This window comes from Haemaphysalis longicornis, unplaced genomic scaffold (genome assembly GCF_048455015.1).
Source record: "Haemaphysalis longicornis isolate Haplotype H1 unplaced genomic scaffold, Haemaphysalis longicornis Haplotype H1 scaffold_4, whole genome shotgun sequence".
Classification (NCBI taxonomy): domain Eukaryota; kingdom Metazoa; phylum Arthropoda; class Arachnida; order Ixodida; family Ixodidae; genus Haemaphysalis; species Haemaphysalis longicornis.
In genome coordinates this window covers 225,147,696-225,168,459 of record NW_027526361.1, presented here as the reverse complement: position 1 = coordinate 225,168,459, position 20,764 = coordinate 225,147,696, and the positions used below count along the sequence as shown (strand labels likewise).

The window sequence follows — 20,764 nt, the reverse complement described above, 5'->3', positions numbered from 1 at the left end:
AAAAAATCAAACATGCTTCCTTTTTCAGAAATTAAATACTTCATCAACTGCAGAAAAAGAATTCACTCCGCCGTCGCCTGCTGTCGCCCGCGCCACTATAGCTTCTGGCGCCATTTTAAGAAATCAACCGGCAACAGTTACACAAGGTTCCACTAGATAGGTTCCACGTTCTGCTTGCAACGCACGTGGAGTAGGGAAACGCGGTTCTATAAACGTTGAAGTAGGGCGCCTTGATTAACGCGCGTCTTCGCCGTACGGCAGCGTTCACATCGAGACACCCGCTTTGGTGCAGTGGAACGCGGGAAATTTAAAATGATTTAAGCAAAGCTTTGGCGTCTTTACCTTGGGAGGAGCGCGACGCAACAGGAACAACATGAGAGGTGAACGGGAAAGCGAAGGGAGGCATTTACTTCGCAAAAGCCGATAAAGACTATCGTCTTTTGACAGCATTTGCAACGAAAGGAGCAGATACGCGGCCAATTTTTTGCGTTATTTTCTTATCAGTACACAAACACTCACATGTGTTACTGTATTTGCACGATTGTAAGTCGACTAGGATGTAGGTCGACCCCCCGAAATTGCACCTCTCAAAAAAAAAAAAAAGCGAGCGCAGAAAGCAGCCTGTTTGAACGCTGCTGTAAACAAGCGCTGAGAGAGTTCTTCGGGCCCAGGGACAGACGGGACAATTCAGCACAACACAGAAGTGACACAAGCACGCGGCAACACGGCCGCCTAGAAAATCTTATCACAAGGAGAAGCTCTTCCATGAACTGCCAACACCCCCCATATGGCGGCTCTTCCATCAATGATCGATGCTCCCACAAGAGCCGTGCAATGGTGGTGCGCGCAGTAGATGTTAAAAAAGAACAGCTTTTGTATAAGCACTCGGAATAACCATGCACTGTGGGTTGAGCGGGAAACTTTATTCCCAATTATGAGAACACATTCGTTGCGAGATGACAACCATTTTTTGACAGGTGTGTGCTGCAAGACACTCGAACGTATCATTTACACAAACTTAATGAATCATCTACAAAGTAATAACTTCTTTTCCCCATTGCAACACGGTTTCAGGGCGGGTTTTTCGTGCGATACACAACTGGTCAAGTGTACGCAAGACATTGCAGCATCCACTACCTCAGGCCTTCAGGTTGACTGCATATTTCTGGATTCCCAGAAGGCATTTGATTCCGTGTCACATGTGTTGTTGCAAAAGCTTCATTGTCTTGGCATACCCAATGCACTTCTGATGTGGATCGATGCATACCTTTCTGAAAGACAGCAGTGCATGATTCTTGATGGTGTGTGCGCTCATCAAGCGTCGGTGTATTATCAGGAGTGCCGAAAGGGTCTGTTTTGGGCCCCCCGCTTTTTCTCATTTTTATAAATAATATCTCCAACAATATCTCTAGCCGTGCTCGATTGTACGCTGATGATTGCTGCATTTACGGCAACATTACCTGTGAAGCGGACACCGTTCAATTGCAGAATGACCTGAACTCTGTAGTTTCTTGGTGTGATTTGTGGAGAATGACATTAAATCTGTCGAAGTGTAAATTGGCAAGATTTACGAACAAAAAACAGCCTCGGATTTCAAATTATGTCATGGCCGGAGCTACCTTTCCTGTTGCAACAGAATATAAATATCTACGGATCATTTTTTCTGGCAACGTGTCTTGAAATGCTCATATTCATTACTTAACATCAAAGGCGAGTCGCATGCTAAATTTTTCAAGGAGCAAGTTTAGACAGGCACCAACTAAGTTGAAAGAAACACTATACATGTCCAATGTGCGTCCCATATTAGAATACGCTTGCAGTGCCTGGGACCCCTGAACAAAATCAAATATAGAAGCCCTAGAGCGTATACACGCGTGAGCAGCACGCTTTGTGGCACGCAATTATAACTTCACCGTAAGACCAGCCAACATTCGTTCAGGATTACAATGGCCTCTGCTAGCAGACCTGCAAAAATACCTAAGACTGTCCCTATTTTACAGCATATTCATGAACAGAACAGGCACTGACAAGAAACAGTATATAAGACAACCTACCTATGTGTCACCCTGCCCTGACCATTCTCTAAAACTGCGTGAATACACGTGCAGGATCAACGTATTCCAATATGCCTTTTTTTCCAAGGACCACGCATGAGTGGTCCAGAGGAAATTGCCAGAGGGAATTGTCTCTGCACCTCCCTCATCTTGTTAGAAATTTGCACAATTTTTTGTTGAACTAATCCTTACTGTACATTTTTGATGCGTTCCGTACTTCTTGTTCTTTTTAGTGCCCTGTGTAACCGATAGCCCTCTTCTCTTTTTTGCGTTCTTGCTTTGTATTTACAATGTGATGGCTTATTTATGACAGTGTAAATCAACACTTTGTTGTTTCAACCATACAGCCTCTTACCCGCAACCACTTTCATTGTTATATCAACTGTACTGCATTCCTTTGCTTGTTCTCCCCCCTACAATAATGCCCGTGAAGGCGCTGTACAAATAAATAAACAAATAAAAGGGCGAGTTCGGTTAAGTTGTGCTCAATTGGTTAAGGAGCGTGTCCGCATGAGTCACCATCAGCGCTCCTGATTTCTGGTTAGCTCAGGGCGGGCAGGAGGGTGTTGATGGTGAACAACGTGATAATGCGCAGTGATGTCGTGGTACGTGATTAACTGATTTCTTGCCGACACCTGGTTCCGTGGCAGGGGACGAGGCTGGCACTGGCACGGATGCTAACAAGCCCTCGTGCTGCATTCTGTGCTACCTCACTGCAAACACGTTAAGGCGGGATTTGAGAGGTCTAAAACCAAGCCCGCCTGGCATGCCCAAGAGGAAGCAAAGCAGCTCACCGTCCCAGACGGAGCAGGGCTCCTGGAAGAAGCGGTACTTCCCCTGGAGCACCACCACGTAGACGGTGAGCATCCAGACGCAGCCATAGTACAGCAGCTTCCAGGCGCTCTCGGGGAGCTTGGCCACATTGCTGGGCTCCAGGCGCAGCCACAGGCCCAGGGGCTGCAAGGAAGAAGGAGGGTGCGTCAATGCAAGCATGAAACTGGTGCTGTCTCTTACAGGGGGGAGGGGACTTGATTTTAAAGCGAAGGCTTTTTAAAACTAATGCACTTTCCCATAGACCGGTTGGTTGACCGAAAACCTCTGATACGATCTCTGGACACGCGGTGCTTGCGTGAAACTGGGCTTGCACTGTGCCGAAACGGTTGCTTGAAAATCGCAAAAAAGGGACGGTTCTAGATAAGACAATACATGCATCAATCATGAAGGAGGAGTACAATAGTACGCCTTTATCTCCTAAGCCGCGTATTGGCATACATTCAGATCGTTCGTAGATGCGTGTACTTAGTGCGCGAAAACTTGCCCAGTGGGTTCGTTCTTCATTTGCGATGTGGGTCTTTGAAGGTCTGGCGACCGTGTGGAAGCACTTTGAGCAAAAGTTTTTACGCACTTTTTACGCACTTTTGATGTAACAAATCTTTCTCTCAACTTTCTTGAGAAAGGGATGGTCAATTTTTATCGGTAGGCAGGAGTGGCGGTGTGACAAGAGAAGTACCAGAACAGCAACTGTAACGGAGCCCCCCCCCCTTTTCCCCCCTTTGGATTGACATTACCGATTGTTGTGTATGTCAGGTCAGTACCGCATAAAAAGTGACAAACAAACTGAGATTGCAAACATTGCTCGCTCCTCGAAATAATGTTGAAAGGCTGTAATCACATTTAAGCAGCTTTTGTGAACAACGCCACAAAGTGACGCAAAGCAGACTCACTTCCACTTTGCTTTCACTCACGAATGTGATCACCCAGTAGCAACAGCAGCTGGAGACAAAGATAGCAACATAATAAACATTGACACCTGCTTTGCTATGCATCCAGTCAAACTAAGCACCGCACAAACGCTGCAAAAGGACTACCATTGCAGTTCGTGGGCCCTTTTCATTTTTGCCAGCTGTTTCAAAGCGACCGTGAAGCCAGCTATTGAAAACATTCCAGTCAACTTAAACAGAGCCGAAACCCCTTTTGATGAAAATGACATCACTGGTGAAACTTTATTTGCTACAGGAGAAGGAAGGCAGTGCAAATGTTAGTAGGAAAGGATGATAAAGAACAACGGCAGACATGTTCTGTCTCGGATGTAAAGTAAATACAGCTCTTTTCTCTAATGAAAGCGTTGAAGTCACAACAACACCTTGTGGCTTCTAAGTAAACAAAATAAGACTCCCATCTTTGGCAATGAGCAACAATCGAATGAGAGCAATGCATGCAGTGTGACGCAATAAACAGTGGCTTTGTAAATGACGTCGGAACATTCAAAACAGAACAAACTCATACGTTACACAATTTTTAATGACAGAGTGCTTCAGGTGAACCAAAATATTCCCTCGCAATTAGATAACTGAAATGTGTTACGGGGGCTGCAAATGTTCCTTCGAAGCCTATGCTGAATAATGCCTCAGGTCTAGCAAATCGAGCTTCACGAAAATTACAACCTGGTGGCCAGTAACTTAAAACGCAACTTACAGGGTTAGCTAGGAACTTCGTTCCCATTAACAAGTCAGCTTTCTCCCGTAGGAACTACACCACATGTCGCATTGCACCTGCAAAAATATTACAAAGAGAGCCTCGTACCAAGAAAAAAACTTGATGCTCTCATTTCACTTCCTACAACTCAGCCATTCATCATCATCATCATCATCACCAGCCTAACTACGCCCACTGCAGGGCAAAGGCCTCTCCCATTATTCTCCAATTATCTCGGTCCTGTGCCAACTGTGACCAATTTATCCCCGCAAACTTCTTGATCTCATCTGCCCATCTAACTTTCTGCCGCCCCCTGCAACGCTTGCCTTCTCTAGGGATCCACTCTGTTACCCTTAATGACCAGCGGTTATCTTGCCTTCGCATTACATGCCCTGCCCACGTCCATTTCTTCTTCTTAATTTCTACTAATATGTCTTTAACACCAGTTTGCTCCCTGACCCACTCCGCTCTCTTCTTGTCCCTTAATGTTACACCTATCATTTTCCGCTCCATTGCCCGCTGAGTCGTTCTCAACTTAAGTTGAACCCTCTTAGTGAGCCTCCAAGTTTCTGCCCCGTAGGTGAGTACCGGTAAGATGCAGCTGTCATACACTTTCTTCTTCAGCGACAATGGTAGGCTGCTATTCATTATCTGAGAATGTCTGCCATATGCACCCCACCCCATTCTGATCCTTCTAATTATCTCTGTCTCATGGTTGGGATCTGGGGTCACAACTTGGCCTAAGTAGATATATTCGCGTACCACTTTCGCTTACAACTCAGCCATTATGGAAGTTTAATTTAGTATTCAAAACAAACTCAACAGGAGCCTTCATTGTGGCAATGCCAAGATGTATGAAGTGGGAAATTTCCTTTAGTGTGCACAAGCCCAACAAGCACTGGGGCCAACTCAGCCCAATTTTTACCTTACTCAGCAAGTTTGGGCTGGTTAACTCGCACGCACGTAATTTGAAATTTCGATAATTTGAAGCAGCACAGCAAAACCACGCTAGAGATCTTAACCATTGCTGGATCCAGAGGGGAGGTCCGGATGTCCTGACCACCCCTAATTTCGGAAATGATGCCTCCAATAAGATGACCCCCTCAAGTTGTAGAAAAAGTCTAGCTGATGATTTGTTTTTCTATTTCTTGTATTTTTGGTCACCAAAAATTTCGGTGAATAAAAAAGGCTACTATCCTTCTCCTCATCATCATGATCACTGCCATCATCATTATCACTGATAAAAGCTGACCCCCCCCCCCCCAAAAAAAAAACCTGGATCCGCCCCTGATTTTGACACATTGAAGACGTTGTTTATTTACTCGAACACTGGTTCTGTTGCACGTTATTCAAATCACGCCTTCAGTTAGCAACTGTTAAAACTTGCCTAGCCACAGACTTGCCACGACGTTTAAGTAGGAATATGTAACATATTGTTTCAATGATTACACTGACACCGGTATTCGAATACTGTGGTGCTTTGGCATACGAAGATACCATACGGAGATACCCTGGAAGCACCATGCCACAGAAAACTTGTACAGTAAAACAGACGAGGGTGTGTTTACATGGGGACAATCACAGGGGCGTTATGCTTACTTCTCGTTCTCAATGAAATTTTTATATCAGGTTCGAAAATGTGCCCACCTGTCTAGTTTTACCTTCAGAATGCAAAAGATTTCTCCATTTTAACGAAACAAATGGCATCTTGGAGAAGGTGGAAAAACAATTTCTTAGTTGGTGTGGCTGTAAGATTAAATAATCAAACACAGAAATCTTTACTGCCTGGAAATTTGTTGGGATTAGTGTGCCAAGCTTTCCAATTAGAAATAAATAAGTTTTCATTTTGTTACCATGTGTTCAAACTGAAACATAATGACAACTTCACATCTTCACCCATTCGCCAACACTTACTTTTTTTTTATCAATTTTAAAGCTCCTTAGTGTCGCCCCTTAGAGATGAGTATTTGGTGCTTCTTGCATCTGAATAAATGAAAAAAAAAAGCTTGCCCCTTAGAGATGAGTATTTGGTGCTTCTTGCATCTGAATAAATGAAAAAAAAAAAAACAATGATTGTCCAGTTCTTTAGGTTTTTTTGTATCTGGCCCAAAGGTGTTACGAAAACCGAATGAAAATGCCCAAATTTCACATATTTGAGTTGCAACTAAAAAGCACAACCTTCTTCAATTTCCCTCAGACTTTGCCCCCAGGATTCCTGCTAAGTCGTACTTCCAAGTCAGCAAGAAGTGTTGTTTTATTTCAAAATAAAGTGACAAATGTGCAGTCTATATAGCGGTCAATTACAGTTGGTTGGATTTCATGGTGCACTGTACAGTGGCATCGCATGTCGAGGTTGTGATTGGACCAGAATTTCGTTTCACAAATTGGGGTGCACACAATAATTTACGATTTGTTCCCGTCTCGCTTAAATACCTCCGACGGTGGCAGTAGAGACGAAGGTTCAGGAAGTACCCCCAGCACGTCTTTTAACAAGATGGAAGGTAAGGGAACAAGCGTACGACTTAACCGCACGCGAGCATCTTCACATAAACAGTCATTCAGTGGGCAAAGTACAAAGTGGGGAACCCAAGGAGCAGTTTAGAAACGGTTAGCCAGTGAAACGACTCCGTTCTACTGAGAGAGTTTGTGTGCACTGCTGAAATGTATCCGCATACCAAGCTGCGAGTACACCGCATAAACCATTGCACACTGGGGTAGCGCTCTGGAACACAATGGATAGACTTCAAATGAGCAATAGTCTGCGACTGAATCAACTCTTGACACATTTAGGAACTGACCTAATCTGACAGGCCACTACTAGGACAAGCAGGATGGCCCTATTTTGCAAAAAAAGTTTCGTCGTTTCCTCCAACTCTAAAGAACTGCAACCCCAGCGACTTGCATAGGTCTCAGTGCAACAGGAGTCCCCAGAAAATATGCTTGTGCCAACTATACTGTTCAATAGAACAGGCCCAAACAGAAGAATAAAATGCAAAAAAAAAAATCATTCATTCCGTCAGTGACGTGAGTACTAGTGCAGTTAAGAAAGGGCCCAATCCTAAGCCTATACTTGTGCACCTTGCACACAGCGCCAACTCAGAGTGGGCAAAGGCCGTGAATGAGTTCCAGTATACGCCACCACCTAAAGGCTAAACAGAGAGTGCCCTTATCAGAAATGAGAAATAAACAGCCTAGAATTGTGCCTCCCACCCATCACGTGCTCATTGCAGTGACCAAACGCGAACGGTCAGACACTCAAGAGAGCCCTGGGGGGGAGAACTTACAGCAACGAATCAAGTTAACTTCAGAAAGCGGACATCTAAGTGCCAAAGCTAGCTCATAGCGACACAACTTGTTTACTGTTTGCCGTTGTTTTTGAGAGCTGTTGCTGATCGTGCCACTAACTCCCCACTTGGTGCCGACCTAACAGAATCATAGTCGAGTATTCAGTCAAGGTTTGACAGCAAAAGGCTAATACAGCCACTCTGGCATTGCCTCAAAATAAAATTTGTGGACACTGGAGATAAACGATCCCTTTGTTCCTCGACTAGTTGATCATCAACGAGTTGCAGACAATTCCAATCTCATTGCTGACAAATGAAAGATGGGCACGACCCATGCCCCAACCTACAACAATGCGGAACAAGAACTCAATTGTTGCCATGTTCGGAAAACTAAAATGAAGCCCAGCCTACAACACACATGGAGTACTGCCCCGAAATAGCAGCCAATGAATCTACGTGTTTCCAACACCCCAACAACTTCCGAGGCAGCACAGGCAGAAATTTCACAGGAAATGTCTGCAGTATTACTTATAAGAGTACGGCGAATGATTATTCTAGTAGTTCTTTATACGGTCTGGTGGTTGATATGACCAAGCATTGGCTACCCCAAAACACTGTGTTGCCATACGACGGGCCGCAGGATGTTACCGACCATAACAGGCCGCAGCAGACTTCAATACATGTGTATCTCGGGGTTTTCAAACGAAAAAGCCCGGCTTTCTTTTTTTTTCCTTTTCACAGATTTGGAACCACTACTTACCACAGGCTGTAAAAACAAAGATTAACGGAAATCAAAAGGGTTTGCCTATTTTAGTCATCACTTCAAATATGCACAACATAGGCGTTTTCATTTTTCCATAAGTGAAATCCAGAGGACTAGACTTAATTAGTCGTCACTTCAAATATGCACAACATAAGCCTTTTCATTTCTCCATAAGTAAAATCCAGAGGACTAGACTTAATTTTTTTCTGCAGAGATATATGTAGCCCAAAACACCACTTTCAATAAGATTGTCCATTTAAGGGTTCCTTAAATTATCAAAAGAAAATGGTAATTGTCTAACTAATGAAATTAGCTCATCGATGTAGTCAATCTCCAACAAGAACTTTTTTTCCATCTAAATGAGACCCTCGTGGCAACCACACCCCATGAAGATAATTTTTGCCTCTTGCAAAGAAAAAAAAAAAGTCGGCAGTTTCAATATTTGAGCTCTTCCTGCAAAAAAAAAAAAGGCATTTACCTTTAACGTTCATCAGCTCAAATCTTGTTTAATTCAAGGTGAAAAGTGGGACTTATTTTTATGGCAGCACTACGTAGGCTGACTGAAAGTTTGAGAAAAATGTCCCGAACAAAATAAATAAATAAAAGTGGGGGGGGGGCGCATGAAGTGGCAATATTCACTCAAATAAAAGCAGCAATCGATTGAAGCAGATGCTTCAGCAGGAGCCAATGCAGCCGCAGTGCCGTTAGAGCCAACTAACCGTACACATTCTCGGAGACACTGACCTCGTAACGTAGTTGTTTGCTCAGGCAGGCAACAACAGCTGCTGGGCAGGAAACAATACGAGCTCACCTGCCGCGCACAACGCCCACTAGCAAACAGCGCTGAAAACTCTCCTAGATACAGAAGACCTCTTCTGCTGGAAGCCCGCTCCCAGCTATTAGACTTATCGATGGAGTTTTCCTAAATTAAGCCAAGTTAAAGGAAAGTAACCACCAGATGTGTTCGAAGTGCGTCCCAGTGTGTCAGGGATCAGCTCACTACTTCTTTTACAGTAAAATACAGAAGAAAAAAAAAAAATAAACATACATGTTTATGTAAACAAAGTGCGAGTAATACTTGAAAATGTCGAGACTGTTTCTAGTTACTGTGAGCTCACCGCTTGTCAGGAAACTGGTATTTCATAGTTGCCTGCCGAAGCCTCCTTTATTCCTTTTTTTCTTAGGGGGAATGCAACTACCCACACCAGATTGCAGTATTGTGTTTAGATCCAGCATTCAGCACGTACGCAGTGAATCACACTTTCGGCACCTATGCAGCTAATTTAACAAATCAGTGCTGCAGCGGCCTCAATTAGGATTTCTGACCCCACCGATTTGAATGATTAACGGACATTGTGCAAACACATTAGATAAAATCCCTGCGGCTTCCACGTGGCTTATATGTTCACAATAGCTACATAAATCAAACACACCATCAGCAGTTCGATAAAATGGTAATGCTTGGCATTTCCATCACTGCCTGTTGCGCCTTTAATAAGTAGAGAAAGATAAAAAATAGTCCTCCCAGAACAGTGAAGCAAACACAGCTGTTTCAGCCCAGTTTCATAATTTCTGTCAGCACAGATTGAAGAAAATGGCAAAATTATACGGTCCTCCACCTTTACAGCTCTCCCAGGTGAAACTGTTGACTGTTTCAGATTGGCGAGCCTAATGGCAATCTCTGACCTATGAGACCTGCTATTAGCGTCGTTTTGTGTGCAGTGAGACCAATTAGTGGCGCTGGGTATACGCAGCTGCTTTCCAGTGAGTTTGGCGATATCACCTGAGATAGCAAACAAAGAGCGTAGCGAGGGCACAAGAGATACGGAGATAAGAAAGAGCAAATGCATCTCTCCGCTGACAGCGAAATGTTTTGTTCACTTTATGGCACACACGAACAAAGCAAACTTCTTCATTTGAGGTCATTTTATCGACATCCTGGTACACAGGGTGCATTTCCATGTACCGTATTTTCTGGCATATAAGTCATGTTTTTTTTTTTTTTCTGAAATTTTCGTTGGTGCGTCTTATCCACCGGTGCAACTTATGAATGAACAAATTTGGTACGTGGCGGCTGCGCGTGGTCTGCACTCAAAAAGGTGCCTGTGTACTGCGTGATGTCAGTGCAAGTTAAGAGACACAGCTCTATGGTCTAAATGAATGAATTATTTGTTAGCGAATCGGGGGAAGAAGGCTTTAATGGTTTCGCCTGAATGCCGTCTGTAAGTACATGCCATCTGTGTGTACCAATAGACCACTTTTAGAAGTTCTGTCTAGACTTTGGATGGTAGATGCACGTGTCTAGCACTGCTTACCGGGGATTCGCTCAGAAGCAGCGGCCGCCGCAACCGTGCACTTTCGCCGCACTTTCTAACGAACTGATCCTCTATGGGTTTACCTGATTAACAAGTGCGTTTTGTAAACTGATGCGTCTTATATACGTTCTTTTTCGCAGAAATTGCCATTTTGAGGGGGGTGCAACTTACACAAAAGTGCGACTTATAGACCGGAAAATATGGTATACATCTGTGTTTTTTTGGGCAAAAATTCAGTTAAACAGAGGCATGTCCTGCATTTCTTGTCTACTCTATTCATCCAAGTCATGGCTGTTTCCCATCCATCCTGTGTTCCAGTTTCATTTGCACGAAAGAAATGGTTACTTTATTTAATCAAATGCCTGATCCATACTCCGCGATGATCATTCCTGGTTATTGTTGCTCTTATTTTATCGATTTCTTTTCCCAGTGACAATTTTTTTTTGCTATTTATCACAGTGCACTAAAAATAACTGCAATTGCCCGAGTGCATTAGATTAGGGCGACAGTAAGCAATTAGCCTGAGTAATTGTGCATAAAAGGCATAGATACAAGATAAGTAAGCTTCATCAAACCAAATGATTCATGAAAGAAGTACTATCAGTTACTTTCTATAGACACAGTAAAGCGTCGTGTTTGCCACGGAACCAATGGGGAAAAGCGCACATTGTAAATCTTTGTGCAAATGTTTGCCAGTCAGTTGCGGGCAAAAATTGTTTCTCGGACTCTTCTGTCCTCTAAAGCGAGCCCAGAGGAATAAAATCAGCAAATAAGAAACACATTACGGTGTGGCATTAGCAGCCGTGTCACATGTGATGGCAATTTGGCACAGCCTGTTTTTACCATCAACAGAAAAAACAAAGCTGCTCCACCTGAATAACCTGCTGGACACTCAGCCTGGCAAAGTGGTGAAGCTCACAGTCGTGAGACAGTGTGTATTGTTAGTAAGCCCACATGCTATGGCATGTGTGAAAAGGTTCAACACGTTCGTGCATTCAACGCTGATTTTTGGATACGACGAAACTCACAGGTGCCAACTCTCAACTCAGGTTTATTGCCGTGACGTCTAGCCCATAAATGCAGCAGATATCAAGATGCCAAAACAAGGAAAACCTAACAACCGATAACGAAACAATTGGTCTGTCATGAACATGCTGCCACCCCAATCTCTTTTTTGGCCGATAGCGCAACTAGTGTTCACTTCCCTTCTGTCATGATAACGGCCAACGAGATTGCCTATCTACGCAGTTTGTGTGCGGTGGCAGTGTTTTCATGACTGACCCATTGTTTTGTTGTCACTTGATACGTGCTACTTCAATTGAGAGTCGCTGCTTGTGTATATCTGTCTCCTTACTGTCCTTGTTGGTAGCGCTGTGAATCAAAGAATGTGGAAAATCCATTTGCCCAAGCACCAATGTCCAAAACAGAACTTTGGGCCTAGGACGTTGTTAGTTCAGGTTAGAATGTTGCTGGATCACGGGCAAGGGCTCTCTCAAGTGCGGCTCAACTTACGTAAACTTCCTCAGGGAGAAAATACGACTTTCGAAACTTTTCGAAGGCTCGGTCACGCACAAACCAACCAGGAAACAAGTGAAAGTATGCGAGGCACGGGGAAAGGACCATAAAACGCCGACGAGCTCCACTGCAACGTGGTTCACCGATCGAAAATGCCGGCTCGGCTCGTTTTAAAGCAAAAAGTGAGTCAACAGCGCTCACGTGCCGCCGGCTATCAGAGGGTAATACCCGCTATGAAATGTAAATATTGGCACAGAGCCACCACCATCTCAACAGAGGAAAAAAAACGAACGAAGCTGGGGTCAGCTCGCCACGTATCGTTACATAATCGACGTAACTACTGCTACCCACTGGCACTGAGCACTGGCACCCGGCATTTTGGGGGTGGGAGTGGAGGGGGAGGCCCACAGTCCGGCACATGGCACATTCCACAGCGTTTGCACAGGGCGCCGATCGAGTGCGACGCCATCGACTGTGGGGCTTGGTGCCGAAAGCGTGACGGCGGTGGATCGGGGCGCGAACCACAGGGTGGGCGCGCCCGACCCCTCCTCGTGACAGTCCGATGACGCACGGGCGGCAAAGTGTCGCGCGACGCTTGCTTGGCGCAGCAGCAGCAACAGGCGAGGGGGCATGCGCGCCTCGGGGTTACCTTGAAAAGGCGATCGGTCAGAAGCCGCCTGCCCAGAGTCCACAGGACGGCCAGGGAAAGCACCACGAGCACGTCGAGCAGCGGAATCGGCCAAAAGGCCCCGGCAGACCCGGAGCCGAGCCACCCTTCGTCGGAGTCGTTGGCTACGCGCAGGCCGTAGTCGCAGACCCTGTACACGCCCCGCAGCACGTCGAGGTAAGACGGCATCGCCTCACACTGCCCATGGTCGCCGGACATGGCTTGACAGCACCACTTATCCGCGGACAGTACTAGGGCCCGCACTCGCAAACACGTACGACGCCCCGACGAGTGCGCGTTGCTTCGGGCGGCCTGCGAGAGAGGGCGCTGGCGGCCGTAGGGGCCTTGTCCCCAGGCTGGGGAACGCGCTTCTTTGAACTCCGCTTTCCTTTCGGCCGGTAGCAGCAGCAGCAGCAAGTGGCGCTTATGAATCACTCGCTCAACTGGCGAGTGCTACTGCTCGTACGCGCGTGCGTTATGAACGCATGGGGGAAATCGCGAATGTTTTTCTTGTCATGGGTTCATCAGCGTAGATGTGCGTCGCAAACAGTGGGCGAAGATAGGCTTTGTATTTTGTGAAGGTCCACGGAACAAAGAAAAATACTTGCATTAGTGTGTCTATGCGTGACTAACTTCCGTCGGCTAAGGGCGCCGCTAGACTTCTCCGTTTGTGCGTGGGTCCGCCCGCGGAGACGCGGCGCACTAGGTTTCTTCAAGAAGCCAGCGCGCGGCGGCCAGCGACCCCGCGCCGCTCGGCCACAAGTTCAGCTCCGGCGAGCTGTGAACTTTCGGCCCGCACTACGAAACCCGTATCCCCGCCAGCGCCGTTGCACGACGCTCACACCAGGAAAAACGGTTGTTGCGCTTCTTGATATCTCCGGTGTCCTTGTAACGAGAACGGCAGCCGCGCTGGCCAAGGGCAGACGCGGGAGCGCGAACATCCGAGTCCCGATTAATCAGCAATACTATGCAGGGTGCGAGCTATCAACGTTTTTGTCGTTCGCTGTGAAATCCTGAAAAAAAAAAAAAAAAATGTGCCGGTGAAAACTATTGCGCACTCGGTACTAGCGCCGGCTAAGCGCAACCTTGACCCAGTTGGATACGTACGTCGCATTCCGCGAGAGGACAACGTATATTACACACACTCACAGTCTAAAGAGAAAAAAAAAAAAAAAGTTTTAAGCGTCACGGTTTTTTTAGCTTGGTCATATTTTTTCCCCTTTTACTTTCATGGCAGTTTTACGAAGTTATCTTATTGTACCTCCTTTCTGCTACTCTTGTACATGCGATTCCAGAGCATGCATGCAGTACTTCTTGAAGAACAGTACTGTGGCCGTGCCGATTATCTAACCAAATACACAAAGTTTTAGATAACAGTTTACAAGCCAACTAGGGTGGGAAGTTATTTTTCCTGGAGTGCCGCATAAGAAACTGACACCGGAGCAATCGCTTAAAGTAAATTATTATCCTGTACGTAGGCAAAATTAGTCCTATGCTATCAAAGCGGAACAAGCATGCACACTTCTGGCGAAACTGTTCATCAATTGTAAAAGCGTTGACTACACATTGCTTTTAACCACCATGCGCAAGAAATGTATTTGAAACTGTTAAATGTTAACAAAACAAATATATAAGTGTATACAAATGTAATGCTAGGTATGTATGGGGAAAGTGCGCGCTAAGCTGGCGTCCGCAAAATGCGTCCACAAACTCCCCGTCCAGAAAGCACGTGACGCCTCACACTGGAAGTGACAGCAGCGCCAAAACGCTCATTCGTTGTGACGCGTTTCATCGGTTTCATGGCGCGGGCATCAGAAATACCACACAACATAAAAAGCACGCCTTGACCCGCAGCAGTGCAGCAGCAGCGCAAGTATGAATATTGTCGCGAGTCCTATGCCGAGGCTGTAGGTTTAGCGTGGACATCGGCAAACACTCGCGAATGAACCTACAGCCAAAAGAAACGCTTTCGTTCCCATCTCATATGAACATTTAACGTCTACTGCCTCCCATTAACTTTTGCAATGCGTGCTGTAAGGGTAATTGGCTGGGATTACACAAAAAAAGGTGATGTCATCATGTTTGAAATGCGTATGCGAGGACCACTGGCAGGCTTTACTGGCTGACGGAGTAAGGGCACACAGTAGCACTTTTACTTATGTCGCGCTCACGCATTTTCTTTGCGCGCCTTATCTATAGTGCTGCAGCTTTCATCTTTCAGTAAATAATTAAAATCCCCCAGTGATCCAAACTCATGGTGAGCCTCCAATGGCCTGGCGATGAGTAAGTCAAAATTCTCCATCTCCAGGTGCACTGTCTGTACTCCAGGAAAGAATAGGGTTGCCACCTTTCCCCGAAGAAAAAAACGGCCCTTCGGGGGAGGGAAGGTTGAATTGGTGTTGAAAAAAGGACCCACGTTTTTTTTCTTGCCATGCAATGCCATTTATTGTAGTGTTTTCCTACAGAGAAACCAGCATAATGTTTGTACTGAAAGTGGTGGAGGTTTTGGTTATTGCTCTGAATGTAACCGCACTTGCTGACCACGCCGGCGGCATTTCGTTGCGTTGTTCCTTCCTTTGGGCCACTTGCATCTCAATAATCCCGCACGCCCACGTATTTTCTCTGCTCACGTGTCTTTGCACAGCTTGTCAACGCATATTTATCGTCGTAGTTGCTGTATTGACGCTTACAAAAGGCCACAAAAGAAATAGACGCGGCACCATGGCCAAAAAACCGACCAATGTCGGCCGGTTTTAGGAATAGACCGGCAACCGGCCCGGGGCCTAAAAAAACTGGTCGGGCCGGTCCAAAACCGGTCAGGTGGCAACCCTAGGAAAGAACGATACCCGATATAATTGCGCCACTGCTGAATGCTGCTGTTCAAAGACCTCCCCAAATGGCCCAGCTCATACACTGCTTCCGCTCGTCCCTCGCCCATCTACTGTCCCCTAATATAAAAACTGTCCACCTCGAAGTCTCTCTCTACGAGCCTTTCGTAAAGTCCAGCAGCGAAAGCAAGCATAGAGTCCCAAACCCAAGGTTTGGCCGCTCATCAGCTAGTCCACGTGTTCGCTCCCGGCAAGATCACAGCTCTGTTCAAGCTAGTGCTCACGCAAACTCGAGTCACGGCGGAAAGAGAACGAATAAGAGGACAGGAGAAATTCTCGTGGTGATGGTGGTGGACAGACGATTGAGTAGCGCTTGAAACGGGACGACAGCAGAGAAGACACATACGGCGGCGCTCTGCTCTGCTTCTCTGCTGTACGTCGTCCCGTTTCAAGCGCAACTTAACGATGTATCCATACCAACTAACCCAACTGTCGATTTTGACATATCTAGTGTTACTAAATAAGAGCTCATTAGTGGCTCTAGATTTATCAGAACCCCGTTAATGTGGCTCTAGGACACACAGGCAACGGGCTTGTTTACACTGAATATTGAGCGGCAACGAAGCTCGTCTCCCTTCAGAGCACTAAGCATTTACTCCGCCATGGATGCTTGCTTTTCAGCCGAGGTCACGGAGTCAGTCGGGTATGCGAGCTCCTCTGCGCCGGTACGGCTGGCTCGGTCACGCAATCCGCGCATTTTTTATACACAACCTGCGCTTTCTTCGAGCGCTTTTTCATTCACGTAGCATGATATAACTTCGGGTGGCTAATGCGGGGTATTCAGCGGGTCGGGGAAGGACAGACGGAGGGTTCCACTCGGCCCGCGAGACTCGTGTGTTGTCCAGCACTGCAATGAGCCGAGCAATTATTTTAGACGTTATCCGAAGAGGAGTTCGAGCAGCAGCACGATTTATGGAAGCTTTATGGAAGCAGGAGGATTGCGCGGCAATCTTTCGCGCGCGGCTTTCCGGGTGCAGTACATGTACACCGGGTATGCAATTTGTCTTCCACTTCTTACATCCCTTGCATGGTGATTTGTTGTTGTATCGTGTACTTTGCGTCATTACTGGATTTAAATATCTAGTAACAAGCTACATTAAAATTGTGCACTTTGTTCCTTCTTTTATTATTTCAGAGCCGAGCTCCGCCAACCTCAAAGCCGTGGAATGCTCCAAGAAGCCCCGATTCAGTAGAAGTTCAAACATATTTGCAGAGTGTCTGATTTTTGCAGTTCATTTTTTTTTTTCACGGGCGAAGATTTATAAAAATGACAAGCCATCGATTAAGCTGTTTCATTTCTGCGAACGTTCGCAGAAATGAAACAGCTTATTCGATGGCTTGTGCTCAAGAGAGCTGTGGACGATATCGCATGCGTCTACCCGGCAGCTTGGCGGTGGTGTTTTCACGTGGGATAACAGTCGAGCAACGGAGGATGAAGGATCGAGTCGTGGAGCTAAACAAATGATAAGGCCCCGATGGGCCGAGCGCTATCTGAGGCTGGAAGGAAACGACGAAGGCTGGCATTTCCCCATCCCCTTTTTTTGAGAGCACACATCCTAAGCCAAAGGTACAACAACAGATCGAACATTGAGTAGAAAAAAAAACGTAAATCTAGAGAGAAACCAAAAGGGGAAAAACGAAGCGAGAAACAGCAATCACGAAGGAGCGGCAGGTCGTGTGTACAGCCGTTGTATGCCTGGGTGCGGCCGCCTGGAACGATTTTGTCGCCAATGGGCACAGGCAAACAGGTGTCTGCGGTCGAACGAAACGATACAACTTCTCATTCCCGGTCGATAGACTGGTGTCCACACCCAGACTTGGTCACCGCGCTGCACTTTGCATCACGCCATCACCGTGGTCTCTCTTTTTTCCAGACGAGTGTAAGTTATCGTGTAAGGACATTCTTAAACGTCGAAATGCAGATATTCGACGTGTGGCGTCATGGTTGCGGCGTCCAGGTTTCAGCTGGATCACCGGTCTCAGTATAGATACGTTATAAAAACGAGTCGCCGGTGCTGTTTTCTTGAAGGCTACGTTGCACAGGAAGGGGTAGGATTTCGTAGCGCGCTAGTCACATGAGCGAACGTCCACGTGTGTATGGTGTAACGCGTGTATAGGTTTACAGCACGTCCGCGAGGATACTGCTGGGAGGCCTTTCGCCTGCTTCCGGTGTGGCTGAATCGGGTCGGCCGTAAAGGGAGTCAGTCCCCTTGACGTTCGATGTTACGCCTTTCGCGTGCGCCATGCAACACGGTTTTGACCTTGTACGTTGTTGAAGCAGGAGGGACAGTATTTTTTATTGACACGGGGAAGTCAGCGTGGCTGCGCGAGCTTCGCTTGCTACTCCATTTGCGAGTGCTGCAAATTTTGCACAGCACGTGAATGACGCGTTAGCTGTTGTCCTCTTCTGGTGATTCAGGAAACGCGGTCCGAGAAAGTCCATCTCTGTAGCCCTCAGAAGGGTCGTGACGCGAGGGTTTACTCACAAATACTTTTTTTCAAAACGGATGTAAACGGAGCAGGGGAGGTGTAAATATTTCGCCACAGTATCGGGTCTGTAATATGCCAGCACGTACTTATACATGGTATGTCACGAAGTTACGTCCACCACAACTTGGTCCTTCTTTAAGTATGGACCGTAGCATCGAAGACGGTTGAGGTGTGCCTTTCTTCTGAGTGCCACTCTGAAGAAAGGAATTCATCTTTCTGAAACGTTAGCAAATTTCATTTGTTAAATGTTTTTCACGTGTGTATGTGTCTTTACTTTAATTTTGCCTCCTCTTTGTGAGTGTTGGATTTATTTGTCTCAATGTATAGTCTGGAAGCATAAAAACTCACACAGAGCGCGAGAAAGTCAGATAAGTAGAGACAGAGACACACGAGAAAAGCGTTTAAAAAATCAAAGTACACTGACGTTTCGGGAAGAGGACTCTGAAGAAAGGAAGTCCTCTTCCTGAAACGTCAGTAAACTGTTTTTCTAATGTTTTTTCTCTTGTGTCTCTGTCTCTACTTACCTTATATATATTGCTACGGACGTAACCGATGGATGAAGGCTTTATTTACAAGCCGTGCGCAACCACCGGCAAGACGTGGTACAATGGAGGCCGGTGAGCAGCGAGCCGGGGATTGGATTGGAAAAACTTCTTTGGGGCCTGCGAATGAAGTCCTATTGCTAGGTTTTCATGACTTGGCCGGAGTCGTCACTGCAGATGTAGCCAACCCGGCTAGGGGTCCTCCGCTCCCCGTCACCGGGTCGCCAGGGTCCTCCTGCATGGCCAGCGCCACGATGACTCGCTGGACAGCCTGGAGTTGAAGATTTGGGTCATCAGTCCGCACCGCCTCCTCGAAGCTTCGTCACCCTCCTCTTCTACGTGCCAGCATACCCCCTCGATCCGGTTCCACTGCGACATACCCTACACAGGCGATTGACTGCCGACCAACGTAAGAAGACAACCTAGTGATCGTTCTGTACCTAACACTGTAACATATATATATATATATATATATATATATATATATATATATATATATATATATATATAAGAGAAGAACAACTTCGAACAAGGTAAAAGCACGATTGTGGCCTACGTTTCAGCAAAGAGAACTTGCTTTCCTCATATATATATATATATATATATATATATATATATATATATATATATATTGTTACGTGGCGGCAGGACACACATGAGACGAACGATGGGATGAGATAAAGCGATGTATTTACATAATGGTGAAGAACTATTTACATCAAGCCATAATCGAGCCCGGCCTGGCTGCGCCGCGCACACAGCTCTTGTTCGTCGTCATCCTTCGTGGTGGGCCATCGCGCAACGGGGATTGTCCCGTACCGTGACAATATATATATATAATAAGTAAACAGTCGGCTACACAGCAAGAAGAACAATAACAAAGAAAGTTTACTCACGTAGCGGCAATGGGACTTGCCTTCATCAGAGTACAGTTACATGATGTTGCTTTTGGAATGTTGCTTTGGAACATTTGGCACACATTTCTTGTATAGCTTTGCGGAAAACTATGAGAAGGACAAAAAATGTTTCGGAAAGGGAGAGTATGCATACAGTCGGGCTATGCCCTCGGTACAACAACAAAAGGAGAAAAAAAGAGAGATGGGTTGAATAACAAGGCCGCTCTCAAGATTGCACGACGACATGGCAACGCACGTCAGGCACCGCGGAAGCGTGGACAATTGCGGTTTCAAAAAGAAGGGAAATGTACACAATAAGGTATTCAGTGGTTGGGGAGACGGGTTCGGACAGTCACCCTCGATGTTGCGTCACTGTACACTAACATCCCCCATGAATATGGCATCGCCGCTGTATAATTTGCGTATGAGCAGTCGTCGTGCGACAAACCTATGATCGATCCTTCTACTCTCCAAACTTTCCTTAGAATCATTCTTGAACTTAACAATTTTGATTGGGGTCCATTACGTGCAAGTAAGCGGAACGTCTATGGGAACTCGGATTGGACACGACTACGCCAATATCTTTATGGCTCACCTCGGATCAAACTTTCTTGACACCAAAAGTTTAAAACCGCTGTACTGTAAAATGTATATTGACGACATATTCATGATCTGGCAGCACGGTGACGCGGAGCTCCTCACCTTCAGGCATTTAACCCTAGTATTTCCCTTTCTCTTTCCTACACAGTGTAAACTTTCTGGAAGTTACTGTTATTACTTCCCAAGTTCGGGTTCAAACTAAACTGCATAGAAAACCGACAGGCACGCGGAAGTATTTGCACTTCCAAAGCAGCAATGTCAGACAGTGCAAGGCA

At 46.1% G+C, this 20,764-nt stretch overlaps 1 protein-coding gene across 1 annotated transcript in view; it reads right to left on the bottom strand.

Moving 5' to 3' along the window:
- LOC144179665 (ceramide synthase 1-like) overlaps positions 1-13,363 on the bottom strand; it is a 67,711-nt gene extending 54,348 nt beyond the window's left edge. Inside the window, exons 1-2 of the mRNA XM_077708105.1 lie at positions 13,056-13,363; positions 2,849-3,011 (exon numbers count right to left, since the gene is read on the bottom strand). Coding sequence (XP_077564231.1) covers positions 2,849-3,011; positions 13,056-13,292 — 400 coding nt within the window. The 5' untranslated portion in view covers positions 13,293-13,363. The remainder of the gene's footprint in view (positions 1-2,848; positions 3,012-13,055) is intronic.
- Positions 13,364-20,764: the final 7,401 nt, after the last annotated feature.